This window comes from Oncorhynchus keta, chromosome 35 (genome assembly GCF_023373465.1).
Source record: "Oncorhynchus keta strain PuntledgeMale-10-30-2019 chromosome 35, Oket_V2, whole genome shotgun sequence".
NCBI classification, from domain to species: domain Eukaryota; kingdom Metazoa; phylum Chordata; class Actinopteri; order Salmoniformes; family Salmonidae; genus Oncorhynchus; species Oncorhynchus keta.
This window is the reverse complement of record NC_068455.1, coordinates 69492669-69510419: the sequence shown is the minus strand read 5'-3', so window position 1 is coordinate 69510419 and position 17751 is coordinate 69492669. Positions and strand designations below refer to the sequence as shown.

The following is a 17751-nucleotide window of genomic DNA, read 5'->3' as shown; positions in this document are numbered from 1 at the left end:
AGACACACAATATATTGACTCGGTGAAGCCTGTAGTTAGTTGTCCAGTGTAACATCTAGTTGGACCATATTATCATTACAGATATTTCTACCAACATGATAGTTCAAACAGTCTCGGATATAAAGTGATTATATGATTTGTTTTAAAAATAACTATGGCTATACAATATGAAATTAAAATATGATAAATGAATAAGACAAAATGGAATACATCAGTACAGCAAGGGATACTCACTTTACAAACATTGAGTATATACAGAATCAAACCAGAGATTTTAATAGATGTATACAGTTACATCTAAAACATTAGAAAACAGTACAGCTATGAAAAAGGGGAAAACATTCCATCTCACATCGCTCAGATCAATTTGTGTGTGACAAAATAAGTAAAAGTTTAAAGTAACTCAATCTTAACAAAGTGAATAATAGCTAAAGCTAAATAATTACTCAAACAATGGAAGATAATCCGGATTGCACTCCACGCATCAAAAATTTTCTCCATGGTCAATTTAAACCACAGAGAGTTTTGGGGTACTAAAGACAGAATAAAAAATGCTATGGCCTTGCCTGACAACTGCAATCTTTTATAGGTTCACTTTTCAGCTTGAGGGATGGGTGAGATTTTGAGTTCCTCTGTACAACCAATCAAAGGACCAAAGAACGGATAGAGTGTCTTATCAAATCTTCCAAGGAAGGAGTGGATGTGGCATTTCTTCTCAACGTTGAAAAACACTATCTTTCCCTCCTCATAGTCCACTAACACCCCCAGCTTTCCAGGTTTCAGTTCAATGGGAAGGACAATAGAAGACCTGTCAACTGTTTTCAATACACCGTTTTCCAAACGTATGCTCCAATAGCCATTCTCTGGAATCATTGGTGTGTTGTTTCTGTTCTCTGGGTCCTGTGCGACTCCAACACTCCACTGGCTCTTCTTCCCCAGGTCAACCTCCCAGTAATGTGTGCCTATATCATATCCCTCCATTCCCAAGACACACTGCTTTTCCTCAAATCTCTTCTCAGTGCCCCTTTCTCTCCGTAGGTCTCCAAACTTGACACATTTTTTATCGTCAGATACAGTGAGTTTGGGGTGTGCGGTGTCAGGGTCCAGAGTCACATCCACTGAAAGAAATACATGTTTGACAAAGCTATAACCGTTGACAAAAGCTGTAACACTTGACAGTTAATGAAAGCTATAACACTTGACAGTTGAAAAAAGCTATAACACTTGACAGTTGAAAAAAGCTATAACACATGACAGTTGAAAAAAGCTATAGCACTTGACCGTTGAAAAACGCTATAACACTTGACAGTTGAAAAAAGCTATAACACTTGACAGTTGAAAAAAGCTATAACACTTGACAGTTGAAAAAAGCTATAACACTTGACAGTTGAAAAAAGCTATAACACTTGACAGTTGAAAAAAGCTATAACACTTGACTGTTGAAAAAAGCTATAACACTTGACTGTTGAAAAAAGCTATAACACTTGACTGTTGAAAAAAGCTATAACACTTGACAGTTGAAAAAAGCTATAACACTTGACAGTTGAAAAAAAGCTATAACTCTTGACAGTTGAAAAAAACTATAACTCTTGACAGTTGAAAAAAGCTGTAACACTTGACAGTTGAAAAAAGCTATAACACTTGACCGTTGAAAAAAGCTATAACACTTGACCGTTGAAAAAAGCTATAACACTTGACAGTTGATAAAAGCTATAACACTTGACAGTTGAAAAAAGCTATAACACTTGAAAAAAGCTATAACACTTGACAGTTGAAAAAAGCTATAACACTTGACAGTTGAAAAAAGCTATAACACTTGACAGTTGAAAAAAGCTATAGCACTTGACCGTTGAAAAACGCTATAACACTTGACAGTTGAAAAAAGCTATAACACTTGACTGTTGAAGAAAGCTATAACACTTGACAGTTGAAAAAAGCTATAACACTTGACAGTTGAAAAAAGCTATAACACTTGACAGTTGAAAAAAGCTATAACACTTGACAGTTGAAAAAAGCTATAACACTTGACAGTTGAAAAAAGCTATAACACTTGACAGTTGAAAAAAGCTATAACACTTGACAGTTGAAAAAAGCTATAGTACTTGACTGTTGAAAAAAGCTATAACACTTGACAGTTGAAAAAAGCTATAACACTTGACTGTTGAAAAAAGCAAAACTCTTGACTGTTGAAAAAAGCTATAACACTTGACAGTTGAAGCTATAACACTTGACAGTTGAAAAAAGCTATAACACTTGACAGTTGAAAAAAGCTATAACACTTGACAGTTGAAAAAAGCTATAACACTTGACAGTTGAAAAAAGCTATAACACTTGACAGTTGAAAAAAGCTATAACTCTTGACTGTTGAAAAAAGCTATAACACTTGACTGTTGAAAAAAGCTATAACACTTGACTATTGAAAAAAGCTATAACACTTGACAGTTGAAAAAAGCTATAACACTTGACAGTTGAAAAAAGCTATAACACTTGACAGTTGAAAAAAGCTATAACACTTGACAGTTGAAAAAAGCTATAATACTTGACTGTTGAAAAAAGCTATAGCACTTGACCGTTGAAAAACGCTATAACACTTGACAGTTGAAAAAAGCTATAACACTTGACTGTTGAAGAAAGTTATAATCATTGACAGTTGAAAAAAGCTATAACACTTGACAGTTGAAAAATGCTATAACACTTGACAGTTGAAAAAAGCTATAACACTTGACAGTTGAAAAAAGCTATAACACGTGACAGTTGAAAAAAGCTATAGTACTTGACTGTTGAAAAAAGCTATAACACTTGACAGTTGAAAAAAGCTATAACACTTGACAGTTGAAAAAAGCTATAACACTTGACAGTTGAAAAAAGCTATAACACTTGACAGTTGAAAAAGCTATAACACTTGACAGTTGAAAAAAGCTATAACACTTGACAGTTGAAAAAAGCTATAACACTTGACAGTTGAAAAAAGCTATAACACTTGACAGTTGAAAAAAGCTATAACACTTGACAGTTGAAAAAAGCTATAACACTTGACAGTTGAAAAAGCTATAATACTTGACAGTTGAAAAAAGCTATAACACTTGACAGTTGAAAAAGCTATAACACTTGACAGTTGAAAAAAGCTATAACACTTGACAGTTGAAAAAAGCTATAACACTTGACAGTTGAAAAAAGCTATAACACTTGACAGTTGAAAAAAGCTATAACACTTGACAGTTGAAAAAGCTATAATACTTGACTGTTGAAAAAAGCTATAGCACTTGACCGTTGAAAACGCTACAACACTTGACAGTTGAAAAAAGCTATAGTACTTGACTGTTGAAAAAAGCTATAACACTTGACAGTTGAAAAAAGCTATAACACTTGACAGTTGAAAAAAGCTATAACACTTGACAGTTGAAAAAAGCTATAACACTTGACAGTTGAAAAAAGCTATAACACTTGACAGTTGAAAAAAGCTATAATACTTGACTGTTGAAAAAAGCTATAGCACTTGACCGTTGAAAAACGCTACAACACTTGACAGTTGAAAAAAGCTATAACACTTGACTGTTGAAGAAAGCTATAACACTTGACAGTTGAAAAAAGCTACAACACTTGACAGTTGAAAAAAGCTATAACACTTGACTGTTGAAAAAAGCTATAATACTTGACTGTTGAAAAAAGCTATAGCACTTGACCGTTGAAAAACGCTATAACACTTGACAGTTGAAAAAAGCTATAACACTTGACTGTTGAAGAAAGCTATAACACTTGACAGTTGAAAAAAGCTATAACACTTGACAGTTGAAAAAAGCTATAACACTTGACAGTTGAAAAAAGCTATAATACTTGACAGTTGAAAAAAGCTATAACACTTGACAGTTGAAAAAAGCTATAACACTTGACAGTTGAAAAAAGCTATAACACTTGACAGTTGAAAAAAGCTATAACACTTGACAGTTGAAAAAAGCTATAATACTTGACTGTTGAAAAAAGCTATAGCACTTGACCGTTGAAAAACGCTATAACACTTGACAGTTGAAAAAAGCTATAACACTTGACTGTTGAAGAAAGCTATAACACTTGACAGTTGAAAAAAGCTATAACACTTGATAGTTGAAAAAAGCTATAATACTTGACTGTTGAAAAAAGCTATAGCACTTGACCGTTGAAAAACGCTATAACACTTGACAGTTGAAAAAAGCTATAACACTTGACTGTTGAAGAAAGCTATAACACTTGACAGTTGAAAAAAGCTATAACACTTGACTGTTGAAGAAAGCTATAACACTTGACAGTTGAAAAAAGCTATAACACTTGACAGTTGAAAAACGCTATAACACTTGACCGTTGAAAAACGCTATAACACTTGACCGTTGAAAAACGCTATAACACTTGACAGTTGAAATGAACCTGGTGTGTGCTAGAGATTTGTCCAAAAGTAATATATGTAGTAAATATGTAAGTTGTCTCTTCAAATACATTTTGTGTGTGTGTGTATGTGTATGTGTATGTGTATGTGTGTGTGTGTGTGTGTGTGTGTGCGCGTTACCTGCATGATGATACACCATTAAGGTCCAAACTGTATAGAAAGAGGTAATTCATGTTTTACATAATGGGTCTCATGAACAAAACTATATGGGATATAATAAAATGATTTCACATTGACTTGGGAAAAGAGCATATAGTTACCGGTGTCTGGAATTGTTCCAGTTATTCCTGTGTTGATACAAAATGGCTTTTTACTGTACATTATTCTGCATTTGACATTAATGAACCAAATATTGTTACATCTATGTATACCATGTTATACATACCCAATAGCTGATTATTTTTGGTGAGTTCTGTAAGAGGAACATCGTTAATCTTTCTGAGAAAATCAATATGAAACCAAACAAAGATTGAGTGAAACCGAGCTTAATACTTCATATATTAATATTGAGGATGGATTTTAGATACCTTTATTCTTCTCTTTTAGTTCTGCTATGACTTCATCTGTATTGATGAACAGTAAAGAAAAAACATTCTGTTAAACTTTGGGATTTTGAATACTACAGATCTGTTCATTAAATTAATTATTGATACGTTAAATAAGTGAGTTAATGAAAGTAGACATATTTGATCTTACCAATAGGCTTTAGTTTCTCCTGAATATCTGGAAGTTAAAAACATATCTCTTAAATGAAATGATCGGTGAAACCCTTATCATGGGAATAGAGATGTTCAAGAGAAATACTACATTCGTTCTTATTAAAATAGAAAGAGAGACCAACCTCTTTTCTGGTGCATGACAAAGAGGACAGATGCTGTGATACACACCAGTGCCAGAAACACAGGAATCACAAATGCAGCGATGTAGACGCGGTCAGGGAGACTGCTGAGGTAGAACTCCTCTGTAACAAGATTCACTCAGGGTCAGAGGTCAGTTTTGGGTGCAATTTCCTAAATATCTAAGGTTAAAAAATACTCTAGTTTAACATTACCCAACTATACTGAACAAAAATATAAATGCAACATGCAAAAATGTCAATGATTTTACTGAGTTACAGTTCATATGAGGAAATCAGTCAATTTAAATAATGCTCACAAACAGGGATGTAAATAGATTTGTGCACAGAATTTGAGAGAAATAAGCTTTTTGTGCGTATAGAAAATGTATTTTTATTTCAGCTCATGAAACATGGGACCAAAACTTTACATGTTGTATTTATATTCATGTTCAGTGTATATACTGGATCATGATTGATGATTGGGTTTAGAAACATTCATGGCACCCTGGTGATGTTCCTTGGTTTAGGAATCATGCTTCATGTTCTGGTTTAAACTTGCCTGTTTTTACAGACGTTAATAACTGTAGATACTACACAGTCTTCAATAATGCAATTAGGCAATGCCTATTTCCCTCATTCATTTGGTATTGCGGGCATATGACAGATGACCTGGAATGATTGACTCATTTTGATATTAGACACATTTTGAGGTCTATAGTGACATGAGTGATATATCACTTTAACATCTGACTGAAGCTCAGTTCTCCCTAAACCCAGTTGTTCCCATGGGTATGGATATAATGTTACTTGGCAATGACCCTACAAAAAAATAAAGAGAAAACCCTGTACACAGCAGTACATCTAGATCATAAAAACGGAACCAAAGTCAAGGTCGATCATATGTCATATCAACAGTAGTTTCCATTTTTTACACTTGTTTGTGGCTACTTGGCCCTACATTGTAGTGCCTAAACTCACCAGTCATCTGCAGTGATGCAGACTCCATCTTGGTTCCCCGGTCCTTTGACATTACCACACAGGTGACCCCCCCCAGTTGGTCCATCCCTATTCCCGTGTTACTGGTGATGGAGTACAGGACGCCCCCCTCCTTCTGTTTGGGTCTCTCTGTCTCTGCTGAGGTGATCTCCTTCCCACTGCTGTCTGTCCACAACATGTCAGGCTCTGGGTACCAGTTCTCTGAGCTACAGCTGAGCTGGATGAACACTCTGTGGTGCTTCCTCATGGAGATCCTGGGGACACTGCCCTGCTCTGATCACCAAGGATGGAATTACTGTATATACATCAGGAAGATATTCCAAAACTGATTTTATGTGGCTCTGCCAAGGCTAGTCTTGATCAAAAAGTTGTCAACAGACAAAACAAGAAAGTTCCTGCATAGTATCTGATTATTCTGAACTGCCTACGTCAGTTGTTGACTTCTCTAAGATTCTGCATGTCAACATCTTCAGGAAAGAGTCAAATATGAATCAGGTCTCTTTTACCAATTCTGTCTAAATTTGGTAAGAAACCATTGACAATAGAGTTCCACAGTAAGAGTCATTATACCCATAAAACCTAGCGATTAAACAGGCAAAGGGTTCTAATTGTTATTCCACCATACATTTTTCCCATAGAGGATTTTAGAAACACTTAAAATAAGGGCTGTGTTTCCTGTAGGCTTACCCTGGCATGACGTTTTGATAACTAGGTGGCTTTTATCAATGTATTTATATGTATTTACCCCCAACAAATGAAATGCTACTTAGCTGCTAATGTGGCTATCATAAAGAATTACAAATGCCATGATGATCTGGACGACACTGACGAATTGAGGCAAAGGTAATAATATTTTGATTAACTATCTAATGTTAGTTACATGTAGTAATACATTTCTTTAAATTGACAATTCTTTGAACTGTCTCGGGCAAGTTTTAAATTGACACAATACCTGTTAGCAAAAGGTGTCAGCTAGAGATGACTTGTAGGAGCTTGCAGGGATTTGTAGTCTTGCATGAGGTCTACTTTGATGCTAATTAGCATTTTTGAATCTGAGATTAAATATAGAGCCGAATATATTGATAAAAGTCACCTTTTCCGAAAGAGATTTTCATTGTAAATCAATGTGTTATGCCAGGGTTAGCCTACACAAAACACATCCCTTAATTTATGTGTTTCTAAAATCCCCTTAGGGAAAAATGAATGGTGGAAAAACGATTTGAACCATTTCCCTGTTTTACCGCTAGGTTTTATGGGTATTATTACACCACCACTGTGGGTCTCTATTGGATAATTGTTAGGCTCTTGATAAGCTTTGGTTACTTGTAACTTGAAGCACAACAGCTGGTTCCTGGATCCAATCCAAGTGGCTGGCTTGGCATTTGTAGCGTCCCCTATCTGACACCTTGACATTCTTCAACAGCAGCGATAAGTTGCCTCTTTCCAGCTCCCGGGTGAACAGACTCACTCTGCCTTTATAGCCCTCCCCCTCTTCCCCCGTCCTGCTCTTATACAAATACAGGGGGTTAGTGAAGTCTCCCTCCTTAAACCACCTGATATCCATGGCAACAGCACTACTTTGAGGAGAGAGATGACAGGGAAGGATGATGTCATCACCAGCAGATCCAACTACAGGGTCAGGAGGGACTATGAGGCTGAGGTCTGAAGGGAGAGAGGAGGAGAGGAGAAAGTGTTACAGAAGGTAGGAAGAATGGGGTTTGAAGGTCACAAAGATAAGAGCGGCTCATATTGATCACAAAGACAGTTACATCTTTACAGTTATCTTTTACCAGTGCTAAACCATCAGTGCCCCAAATATAATTGGATCCCTTGATAAAGATGAGAAAAAAGACTGAATAAAATCAATAATACATATACTGATCTACATATGTAGGACCTTAAATTGATCACTCTTTTTTTACAATAATTTTCCCGCAATGCAGGAAATGCAAACTTATAGTTTATTTGAGTAAAAAAAATGCTTCTAAAGTTTGTAATTTCCACTTTGAAGTTTCAAACTTGATTTTCACTTACAAAAAATGTATCACCCTCCACAAAATTGATAATAAATTATAATCTACATAATAATTCACATTTCCTTTTGCTGCACAATAGTATTTTCCTGCTGTAGGAAACTGGCTCTAATTAAGATCCTAAATCTGTCACGCCCTGGTCGAAGTATTTTGTGTTTATCTTCATGTTTGGGTCAGGCCAGGGTGTGGCATGGGGTTTTTGTATTGTGGTGTGTTTTGTCTTGGGGTTTTGGTATGTATTTGGATTGTAGCTAGTGGGGTGATCTAGCAAAGTCTATGGCTGTCTGGAGTGGTTCTCAATCAGAGGCAGGTGTTTATCGTTGTCTCTGATTGGGAACCATATTTCGGCAGCCATATTCTTTGGTTGGTTTGTGGGTGATTGTCCTTAGTGTCCTTGTAACTGTCTAGTGTTAGTTTGCACCAGTTTAGGCTGTTTCGGTTTTCGTTACGTTTATTGTTTTGTGGTGTTTGTGTTTAGTGTGTTTTTTCATTAAACATGAATCGTAATCTACACGCTGCGTTTTGGTCCGACTCTCCTTCACCACACCTAGAAAACCGTTACAGAATCACCCACCACAAACGGACCAAGCAACGTGTTAACAGGCAGGAGCCACAGGAGAGGCAACAGAGGCAGCAGCAGCAGGAGCAGCAGCAGCTGCAGTGGGAGAGGCTGCACCACCTGGAGAAATGGACATGGGAGGAAGAACTGGACGGTAAAGGACCCTGGGCTCAGCCTGGAGAATATCGCCGCCCCAAGGAAGAACTGGAGGCGGGGAAAGCGGAGAGGCGCTGGTATGAGGAGGCAGCACGGCGACGCGGATGGAAGCCTGAGAGTCAGCCCCAAAAATGTCTTGGGGGGGGGGGGGACTCAGGGAGAGTGTGGCAGAGTCAGGAGTCAGACCTGAGCCAACTCTCCCTGTTTATTGTGAGGAGACAAGGAGGAGACCAGAACCAGAGCCGGTGTTGGAGGTGAGCGAAGCAGAGACTGTGAAGGAGTTAATGGGGAAATTGGAGGAGAGAGAAATGAGGGAGTTGCTGTGTTGGTGCTTTAAGCATGGAATTCGCCCGACGGAACGTGTCAGGGATTTGATGGCACCTGGGTCAGCGCTCCATACTCGTCCTGAGGTGCGTGTTAGTCGGCTGGTGAAGTTGGTGCCAGCCTCACGCATCAGGCCTCCTGTGCACATCCCTAGACTTGCACGTCCTGTGCCAGCACTGCTCTCAAGATCTCCAGTACGCCTTCACGGTCTAGCCCATCCTGTGCCACCTCCACACACCAGCCCTCCGGTAGCAGCTCCCCGCACCAGGCTTCCTGTGCGTGTCCTCGGTTCCGTTCCACCAGTGCCAGCACCACGCATCAGGCCTACAGTGCGATTCGCCTCTCCAGCGCTGTCGGAGTCTCCTGCCTGTCTAGCGCTATCAGAGCCTTAAACCTCTCCAGCACTGCCGGAGTCTCCTGTCTGTTCAGCGCAGCCAGAGCCTTTCTCATCTCCTGCGCTACCGGAGTCTCCCGCCTGTTCAGCGCAGCTAGACCCTTCTTCCTCTACAGCGCTGCTGGAGTCTCCTGTCTGTTCAGCGCAGCCAGAGCTGTCAGCCTGCAAGGAGCAGCCAGAGCTGCCATCCTGCATGGAGCAGCCAGAGCTGCCAGTCTACATGGAGCAGCCAGAGCTGTCAGTCTGCATGGAGCAGCCAAAGCTGTCAGTCTGCAAGGAGCTGCCAGTCTGCAAGGAGCTGCCAGACTGCACGGAGCTGCCAGTCTGCAAGGAGCTGCCAGTCTGTAAGGAGCTGCCAGTCTGCAAGGAGCTGCCAGTCTACATGGAGCAGCCAGAGCCGCCAGTCAGCGTGGAGCAGCCAGAGCCGCCAGTCAGCATGGAGCAGCCAGATCTTTTAGTCTGCCAGGATCCGCCAGTCAGCCAGACTCTTCCAGATCTGCCAGTCCGCCAGACTCTTCCAGATCTGCCAGTCAACCAGACTCTTCCAGATCTGCCAGTCGGCCAGGATCCGCCAGTCAGCCAGGATCCGCCAGATCTGCCAGTCAGCCAGGATCTGCCAGCCAGGATCTGCTGAGACCACCAGCCAGCCAGGATCTGGTAGATCTATCTACCTGCCTGAGATTCCTCTCACTATTGAGCTTCCTCTCACTCTTGAGCTTCCTCTCACTCCTGAGCTTCCTCTGAGCTTCCTCTCACTCCTGAGCTTCCTCTCACTCCTGAGCTTTCTCTCACTCCTGAGCTTTCTCTCACTCCCGAGCTGCCTCAGTCCCGAGCTGTCCATCAGTCCCGATCTGCTCCTCAGTCAAGTGGGGTTCTGGGTGAGGACTACTAGGCCATGGTCGGCGGCGAGGGTGGACTATCTAGGGACGCGAGGCGAGGGGACAAAGACATTGACTGAGTGGGGTCCACGTCCCGTGCCGGAGCCGCCACCATGGACAGACGCCCATCCGGACCCTCCCTGTTGTTTTGAGGTGCGTTCGGGAGTCCGCACCTTAGGGGGGGGGTTCTGTCACGCCCTGGTCGAAGTATTTTGTGTTTATCTTCATGTTTGGGTCAGGCCAGGGTGTGGCATGGGGTTTTTGTATTGTGGTGTGTTTTGTCTTGGGGTTTTGGTATGTATTGGGATTGTAGCTAGTGGGGTGATCTAGCAAAGTCTATGGCTGTCTGGAGTGGTTCTCAATCAGAGGCAGGTGTTTATCGTTGTCTCTGATTGGGAACCATATTTCGGCAGCCATATTCTTTGGTTGGTTTGTGGGTGATTGTCCTTAGTGTCCTTGTAACTGTCTAGTCTTAGTTTGCACCAGTTTAGGCTGTTTCGGTTTTCGTTACGTTTATTGTTTTGTAGTGTTTGTGTTTAGTGTGTTTTTTCATTAAACATTAATCGTAATCTACACGCTGCGTTTTGGTCCGACTCTCCTTCACCACACCTAGAAAACCGTTACAAAATCTGCATATTGTAAGCAAAAAATACAATGATTTAATACTAATACATTAGCTCAGAGAAAGAGTAAGTAATATATACAGTATTTTTTTATATGAGATGGAAATAGAGGTCTTTTTAACGTGAAAATCTATAACAAAGTCCACACAATAGGCAAATAATGACGACAAGATTAAAACAAATAAATGACAACTGTTAATGAGTAACTTCTGAGTGAGTAGCAGTCTTTTTATGTATTAACCAATAACAGGACGCTGGTATCAGGACAACTGAGGTACAGCCTTGTTCAACGTTAAACCAAATACTCATTTCACATCTAATGTCTATTCTACATAAGCCTTTCTCTAAATGGCTCTGCTGCACTGTTCATTCGAAGGCCAAACTCACTGCTGGTGTAAGTCCTCTATTTTTGTGTGATATGACCATAGCACTGGTTACAATCCAAGTGCCAATGCAGTTTAGCATTTAACTCCAGGCGGTGCTATGGTTAGATTACATAAAAATATAACTCTTTGGCAATGCACACCAGTGGTTGGTTTGGTCTTTGAGAGAACAATGGATATAAAGGAAATACTTAAACCTTAAAATAAAATATTGTGGTGGATCTTTGATGTTATGGGGCTATTTTGCTTCCATTGCTCCTTGGGCCCATGTTAAGATCAACGTCATCATTAACTTTAAGAAGTACCAGGACATTTTTGCTAAAAACCTGGTTGCTGATACTTGACCGCAAGTGGATCTTCCAGCAAGACAATAACCCCAAGCACACATCAAAATCTACAAAGAAATTGTTCATTGAACACAAAATTAACATTTTGCAATTGCCAATCCAGTTTTTGGACATGTACGCTATTGAAAACCAGTGGTTTGAATAGAAGAGAGCAGGCCATAAAGGCAGACAAAGGATACCTTACAAAATATCCACATGAATTTCACTTGTGATCACGTGATTTTATGTGGAGTTAATGTGATAACATGTGACAACATTTGAAGCAACAGGTGATGAAACTACATGTGACAACATGTGAGAACATTACATGTTCATTACAATGCTTAGAACATTGTGTCATGGTCCACTGGAGGTTTTTGTCTAGGTGTGCTGAAAATATGTTAAATCTAAAACAAGTTACTGTATTTTTTACAGCTAAGTTAAGGTGTTAATGGACATTAAGCTGGGGTATGCTGATTACTTGGGACAACCTCACTTGGGACTGACAACCTCCTGTTGCGCCACCAGGCCTGTGGACGTAAAGTAGATTGGCTATGTATATATTGCCAAGAATACCTTTTTGAACTTTGCCTAAAGTACTGTAAATACTGTACAATAACTTGAAGGTGTTACTTCTATAAAATGACATTATGCTGCTGAATTCTCATTTCAATTATTGTTAAACAAATATTGTACTGTGACCACACTTGGGCTCAGCCTTCAATGGGATTTGAACTTATAACCTCTTGATCAATAGCAGCCTGAAATGTTCTGCTATATGTCCTGCTACACAACTAGGTCTACGAGCCTGAACGAGACAAGAGCTACAGACTTGGCAAGGAAACAGGTCTGGACTTTGATAAAAGCTGCCCAGAATCAAGTTAATAATTGTCAAATTATTGCCACCAACGTAACATCAATAGAAATCTAGCAGTGCTCAAGGACACTTGACCTAGAGGATACATGAATGCTCAAGCAATTTGAACGTGCAAAATATTGGTTGAGTGCATCATTGTTTCTGTATTGCCACCACATCCATACTTCTTGCTTGGAATATGTATTAACACTCTGTCAAAGAACAAGGGCATGGTTAGGGTACAGTGTTGTTCCCTAGGGTACAAATAAATCATAGGTAAACTTAACAGGTACACAAATGAACTCACATGGTACAGTTCAGTACATTGTAGGCATAATTGGACATTTTTCCACCCAATATTTTAAATGTAAGGTACAACCACCACTGTGCTTTGATAGATGGGGACAATGTACTGTACTGTGGGGATCATTTACATATTTGGTGGCACGGTCAAATATATGTGTATTTGTGGCAACCGTGTTGCAGCAGTTAAGTGTTTGATGGTTGTGCCAATACCACTTGAGCACCTCCTTTAAAACGGTCTGTTCTACAAACTAAACTAAACTTCTACCAACTGAGCCACATGGAACCCCAAAACATCACAATCAATGAAAACCCCAAACTGAGCTTCACTTTCAAGCATTATGTAAAGGTTTTTTTTTTTAATCCAATTTACAAATCAACAACAGACATAATATTCTGTTGTGTATGTTGTCAGAAACAGCGAAATAATTTGATTTATTTTCAATGGTTTACCCCAAGTTCACCTTTGCATAATAATCAGAACGTTTCATTATGTTGCACCATTGTCATCCTTGACCATTAAAACATATGTGAAGACATCACCTTTTATTAGTTTACTTCAGCAGATATGAAGGAAGATAAATTGTCAGGCGATGGCGGAATAGCAAAATGGCTGCCACAGGAGGTGTTTTTTGCAATGTCTCCCTTTCTGAAAATTCTCAGGGCCCCAAACTTTACAAGTGTACCAAGACTCTTGCTTTAATGAAAAAGTTAACATCGTTTTTACATATGCCTGGACTAATACAGTATATGCTTGTAATATTTATTACCTGCAACAGATGAAGTGGCATCGAAGACGACAAGGAAAGTTAGCAAACAGACTTTGTGAATTAAAGGTTCCATTATGCATCTGTCAGGGAAACAAACCATGTTCTGTTAATCATTGCATTTGCCAAGTCGTAACATAATATATCCAGTTGCATTAAAGCATTGGTTTGTTTTTAATTCACAGTCCCATCTGAGTAATGTTTGCTGACAAAAAAATAAGTAATAATTCAAATATTGTGTTTACATTTATGATGGTTGAAGCACAGAAACAAATAGAAGTGAAGCAATGTGTTTTAGTTCAATGCCAAGACTAAAGGTATGGTCAAAATATATAATGGAAATATGTAACGGGACATAAAAAATCCACCTTTACATTTTCATTATACACACCAACTTTTTTTGAAAAAGAAAATACCTATTAATCAAATGTTTTAGCCATTAATTCACTAGAGCCTCTTACCTGACTGCTGGTCCCAGGAAAGTATACCGGAGAGTCAGTTGTAGATATGAGAACACTTTCATTTTCCATCAATACTGTATTACACACCCACTTGGACATTTAGGAGGGAAAACACATTTCAAAAGATAGAATATAGTATGGTTTTCAGTTACTGTTAAAGCTGTCCTAACATGTACATATGTATTAATATTCTTTGGATTCATTTATCATGTAAATTGGGGCGGCAGCATAGCCTAGTGGTTAGAGCGTTGAACTAGTAACCGGAAGGTTGCGAGTTCAAACCCCGAGCTGACAAGGTACAAATCTGTCGTTCTGCCCCTGAACAGGCAGTTAACCCACTGTTCCCAGGCCGTCATTGAAAATAAGAATGTGTTCTTAACTGACTTGCCTGGTTAAATAAAGGTAAAAAAAAAAAAAAAAAATGTATGTTAAAGTATAACGTCTGCATACTGTAGCTCCCAGATGTATGGTACACAAGCCCCCTCTACAGGCTGCTGTAGGGATAATGTAAGAGCAGTTCATGGTCAGTTTCTCTAATACACCAGTTTGTTACAATATGTGGTTATCCTGCTGTGAATGTTATAATTGTTAGTTAAACATGAAGCCAGGTTAAAATGTATTTTGACAATTAATCTAGTGACTGTTAGTGGAATATTTTATTATGTATATTTTTTAATTCCAACAAGCCAAAGTATATATAAGTGGTTATTAATCATTAAACTCATTGTCATAAACAGCTCGAGAGAAAACTACAACGTTTTTCATAATATATACAGTACCAGTAAAAAGTTTGGACACACCTAATCATTCTAGGATTCTATTCTTTATTTTTACTATTTTCTACGTTCTAGAATAATAATGAAGACATCCAAACTTTGAAATAACACATATGGAATAATGTAGTAAGCAAAAAAAAAACTTGAATGAGTTGGTGTGTCCAAGCTTTTGACTGGTTCTGTGTATATACACTGAACAATAATATAAACGAAACATTCAACACTTTGAAAGAATTTATGAAGTTACAGTTCTTATAAGGCAGTCAGTCAATTGAAATAAATGAACAAGGCCTTAATCTATGGATTTCAAATGGCTGGGAAAACAGATATGCATCTGTTGGTCACAAATCCCAACAACAACAAAAAAGTAGGGATGTGGATCAGAAAACCAGTCAGTAACTGGTGTGAACACCATTTGCGTCATGCAGCGCAACACATTCGCATCTCCTTCAAGTTGATCAGGCTGTTGATTGTGGCCTGTGGAATGTTTTCCCATTTCTCTTCAATGGCTGTGCAAAGTTGCTGTATATATCTGCGGGGACTGGAACACACTGTCGTACACGTCGATCCAGAGCATCCCAAACATGCTCCAATGGGTAAAATGTCTGGTGAGTTTGCAGGCTGTGGAAGAACTGGGACATTTTCAGCTTTCAGGAATTGTGTACAAATCCTTGCAATATGGAGCTGTGCATTATCATGCTGAAACATGAGGTGATCGCGGCAGATGAATGGCATGATAAATGGACCTCTGCATCTCGTCACGGTATCTCTGTGCATTCAAATTGCTATCAATAAAATGCAATTGTGTTTGTTGTCCGTAGCTTATGGCTGCCCATACCATAACCCCACTGCCACCATGGGGCACCCACACACACAATGCCATACACGCTGTGTGCCATCTGCCTGGGACAGTTGAAACCAGGGTTCATCAGTGAAGGGAACACTTCTCCAGCGTGCCAGTGGCCGTCGAAAGTGAGCATTTGCCCACTGAAGGCGGTTACGACACCGAGATTGCATAGCGGAGAAGGTCAGGTGGGATTCAAAATGGTCTGTAATCTGTTTGTTAACTTGGCTTTCGAAGATGTTAGAAAGGCAGGGTAGAATAGATATAGGTCTGTAGCAGTTTGGGTCTAGAGTATCTCCCCCTTTGAAGAGGGGGATTACCGCGGCAGATTTCCAATCTGTGGGAATCTCAGATAATACAAAAGATAGGTTGAATATGCTAGCAATAGGGGTTGCAACAATTTCGGCAGATCATTTTAGAAAGAGAGGGTTCAGATTGTCTAGCCCGGCTGATTTGTAGGGTTCCAGATTTTGCAGCTGATGCTGACTGTTAGTTTTGATTTTGACCCCCCTTTGGTCAGGGACACAATATTCCATTTCTGTTAGTCATGTGTCTGTGGAACTTGTTCAGTTTATGTCTCAGTTGTTGAATCTTATGTTCATACAAATATTTGCACATGTTAGGTTTGCTGAAAATAAACGCAGTTGACAGTGAGAAGATGTTTCTTTTTTTGCTGAGTACATTTTCAAAATGATTTCAATGGGTCATTCGGATTGTTTTATATGGTTCAATTCAACTTCGACCTAAAATAATTTCTTGCATTTCCATCAATTTCTGCATTTCCTGCAATCATTTGAGATCATCTCCACACTGCCACGATATGGGCAAAAATACTAGGCCTTTTTTTTAACCAAATGTTGCAATTGCGATTTAGATCAAAACACTTAGGTGAACTTTTGGAATCATGGAAATAGAATGTTTATTACAATTCTGTAATTAGAATATAAATGTGTGCACTTTGAATACAGTGTTGTTTGACATGACAACGAATGAAAATGCCATGGATGAGTTGTTGTGACACAGTGAAACATTAGTTAACTTCCTGTGCTCTTTAATTACACATGTGTTTATTTCTTAACACTAAATCATTATATCACTATATCAAAAACATTTTATACCAATTCATTCAATTATCTAAACCATTTGCGCCAAATATTGCTCACATTTGTAAGCATTATGGCGATTGCCTTAATTCCACAATTTCATCTCTCTGCCCTTGGGTTTGAAACTACAGTACTATATCTCAGAATAGCATACAGAGTTTCCTGCAATGATACTTTCTTATCAATGTTTTGTGGTCAGCATTACCTTCAGTACAATCCGTGTTTCAGGGTATTACAATGAGTATCTTGTCTTTTCACCTGAACAGATGCAAAGAATGTGCCTTCAGAAAGTTTTTCACAACCCTTGACCTTTTACACATTCTGTTGTGTTACAAAGTGGGATTAAAGTGTATTTAAGTCTCTAACAGCCTTTTCACACCTGGATTGTACAATATTTGCCCATTATTTAAAAAATTATTCAAGCTCTGTCAAGTTGGTTGTTGATCATTTGTCACGAATCCCGTTTCCTGAGTCTGTTTTTTTGCCTGTGTTCTGTCCTGGAGTGTTTTATTCCGGCGTCGTGGAACGCACCCTGTCTGGTTGCCGGGCAATGTAGCCAGTTGGGAGTTCTGATTACCCGCACCTGTATCCCATCAGCTATCTGCACACCTGGACCTGATCATCATCTCTCCTCTTCATAAGCCCGGACCTGACATCCATTCCCTGCCGGATCGTTAGCCATGAACAGTATGTTGTGCCATAGTATCAGCCTCA

General features: G+C 39.2%; 1 protein-coding gene across 1 annotated transcript; it reads right to left on the bottom strand.

Moving 5' to 3' along the window:
• Window positions 1-253: 253 nt before the first annotated feature.
• On the bottom strand, window positions 254-14679 carry LOC118368929 (butyrophilin subfamily 1 member A1-like). The gene is made up of 11 exons (XM_035753424.2): window positions 14315-14679; window positions 13857-13936; window positions 7575-7913; window positions 6234-6524; window positions 5259-5378; window positions 5114-5140; window positions 4945-4980; window positions 4803-4829; window positions 4678-4704; window positions 4538-4567; window positions 254-1118 (listed from the first exon to the last, which is right to left on the bottom strand). Exons 1-11 carry the CDS (start codon window positions 14374-14376, stop codon window positions 592-594), a joined length of 1566 nt encoding a protein of 521 aa, XP_035609317.1. The 5' UTR covers window positions 14377-14679; the 3' UTR covers window positions 254-591.
• Between the last annotated feature and the right edge of the window lie 3072 nt (window positions 14680-17751).

Excerpts from the sequence above, each read along its gene's own strand:
- LOC118368929 (XM_035753424.2), bottom strand. The coding sequence starts at position 14,376 with ATGAAAGTGTTCTCATATCTACAACTGACTCTCCGGTATACTTTCCTG. Across the intron at positions 6,525-7,574 it reads TGTTGTGCTTCAAGTTACAA|AGCAGGGCAGTGTCCCCAGG; the intron begins GTAACCAAAGCT and ends CTTGGTGATCAG. Across the intron at positions 5,141-5,258 it reads TGTCATGCACCAGAAAAGAG|ATATTCAGGAGAAACTAAAG; the intron begins GTTGGTCTCTCT and ends TTTAACTTCCAG.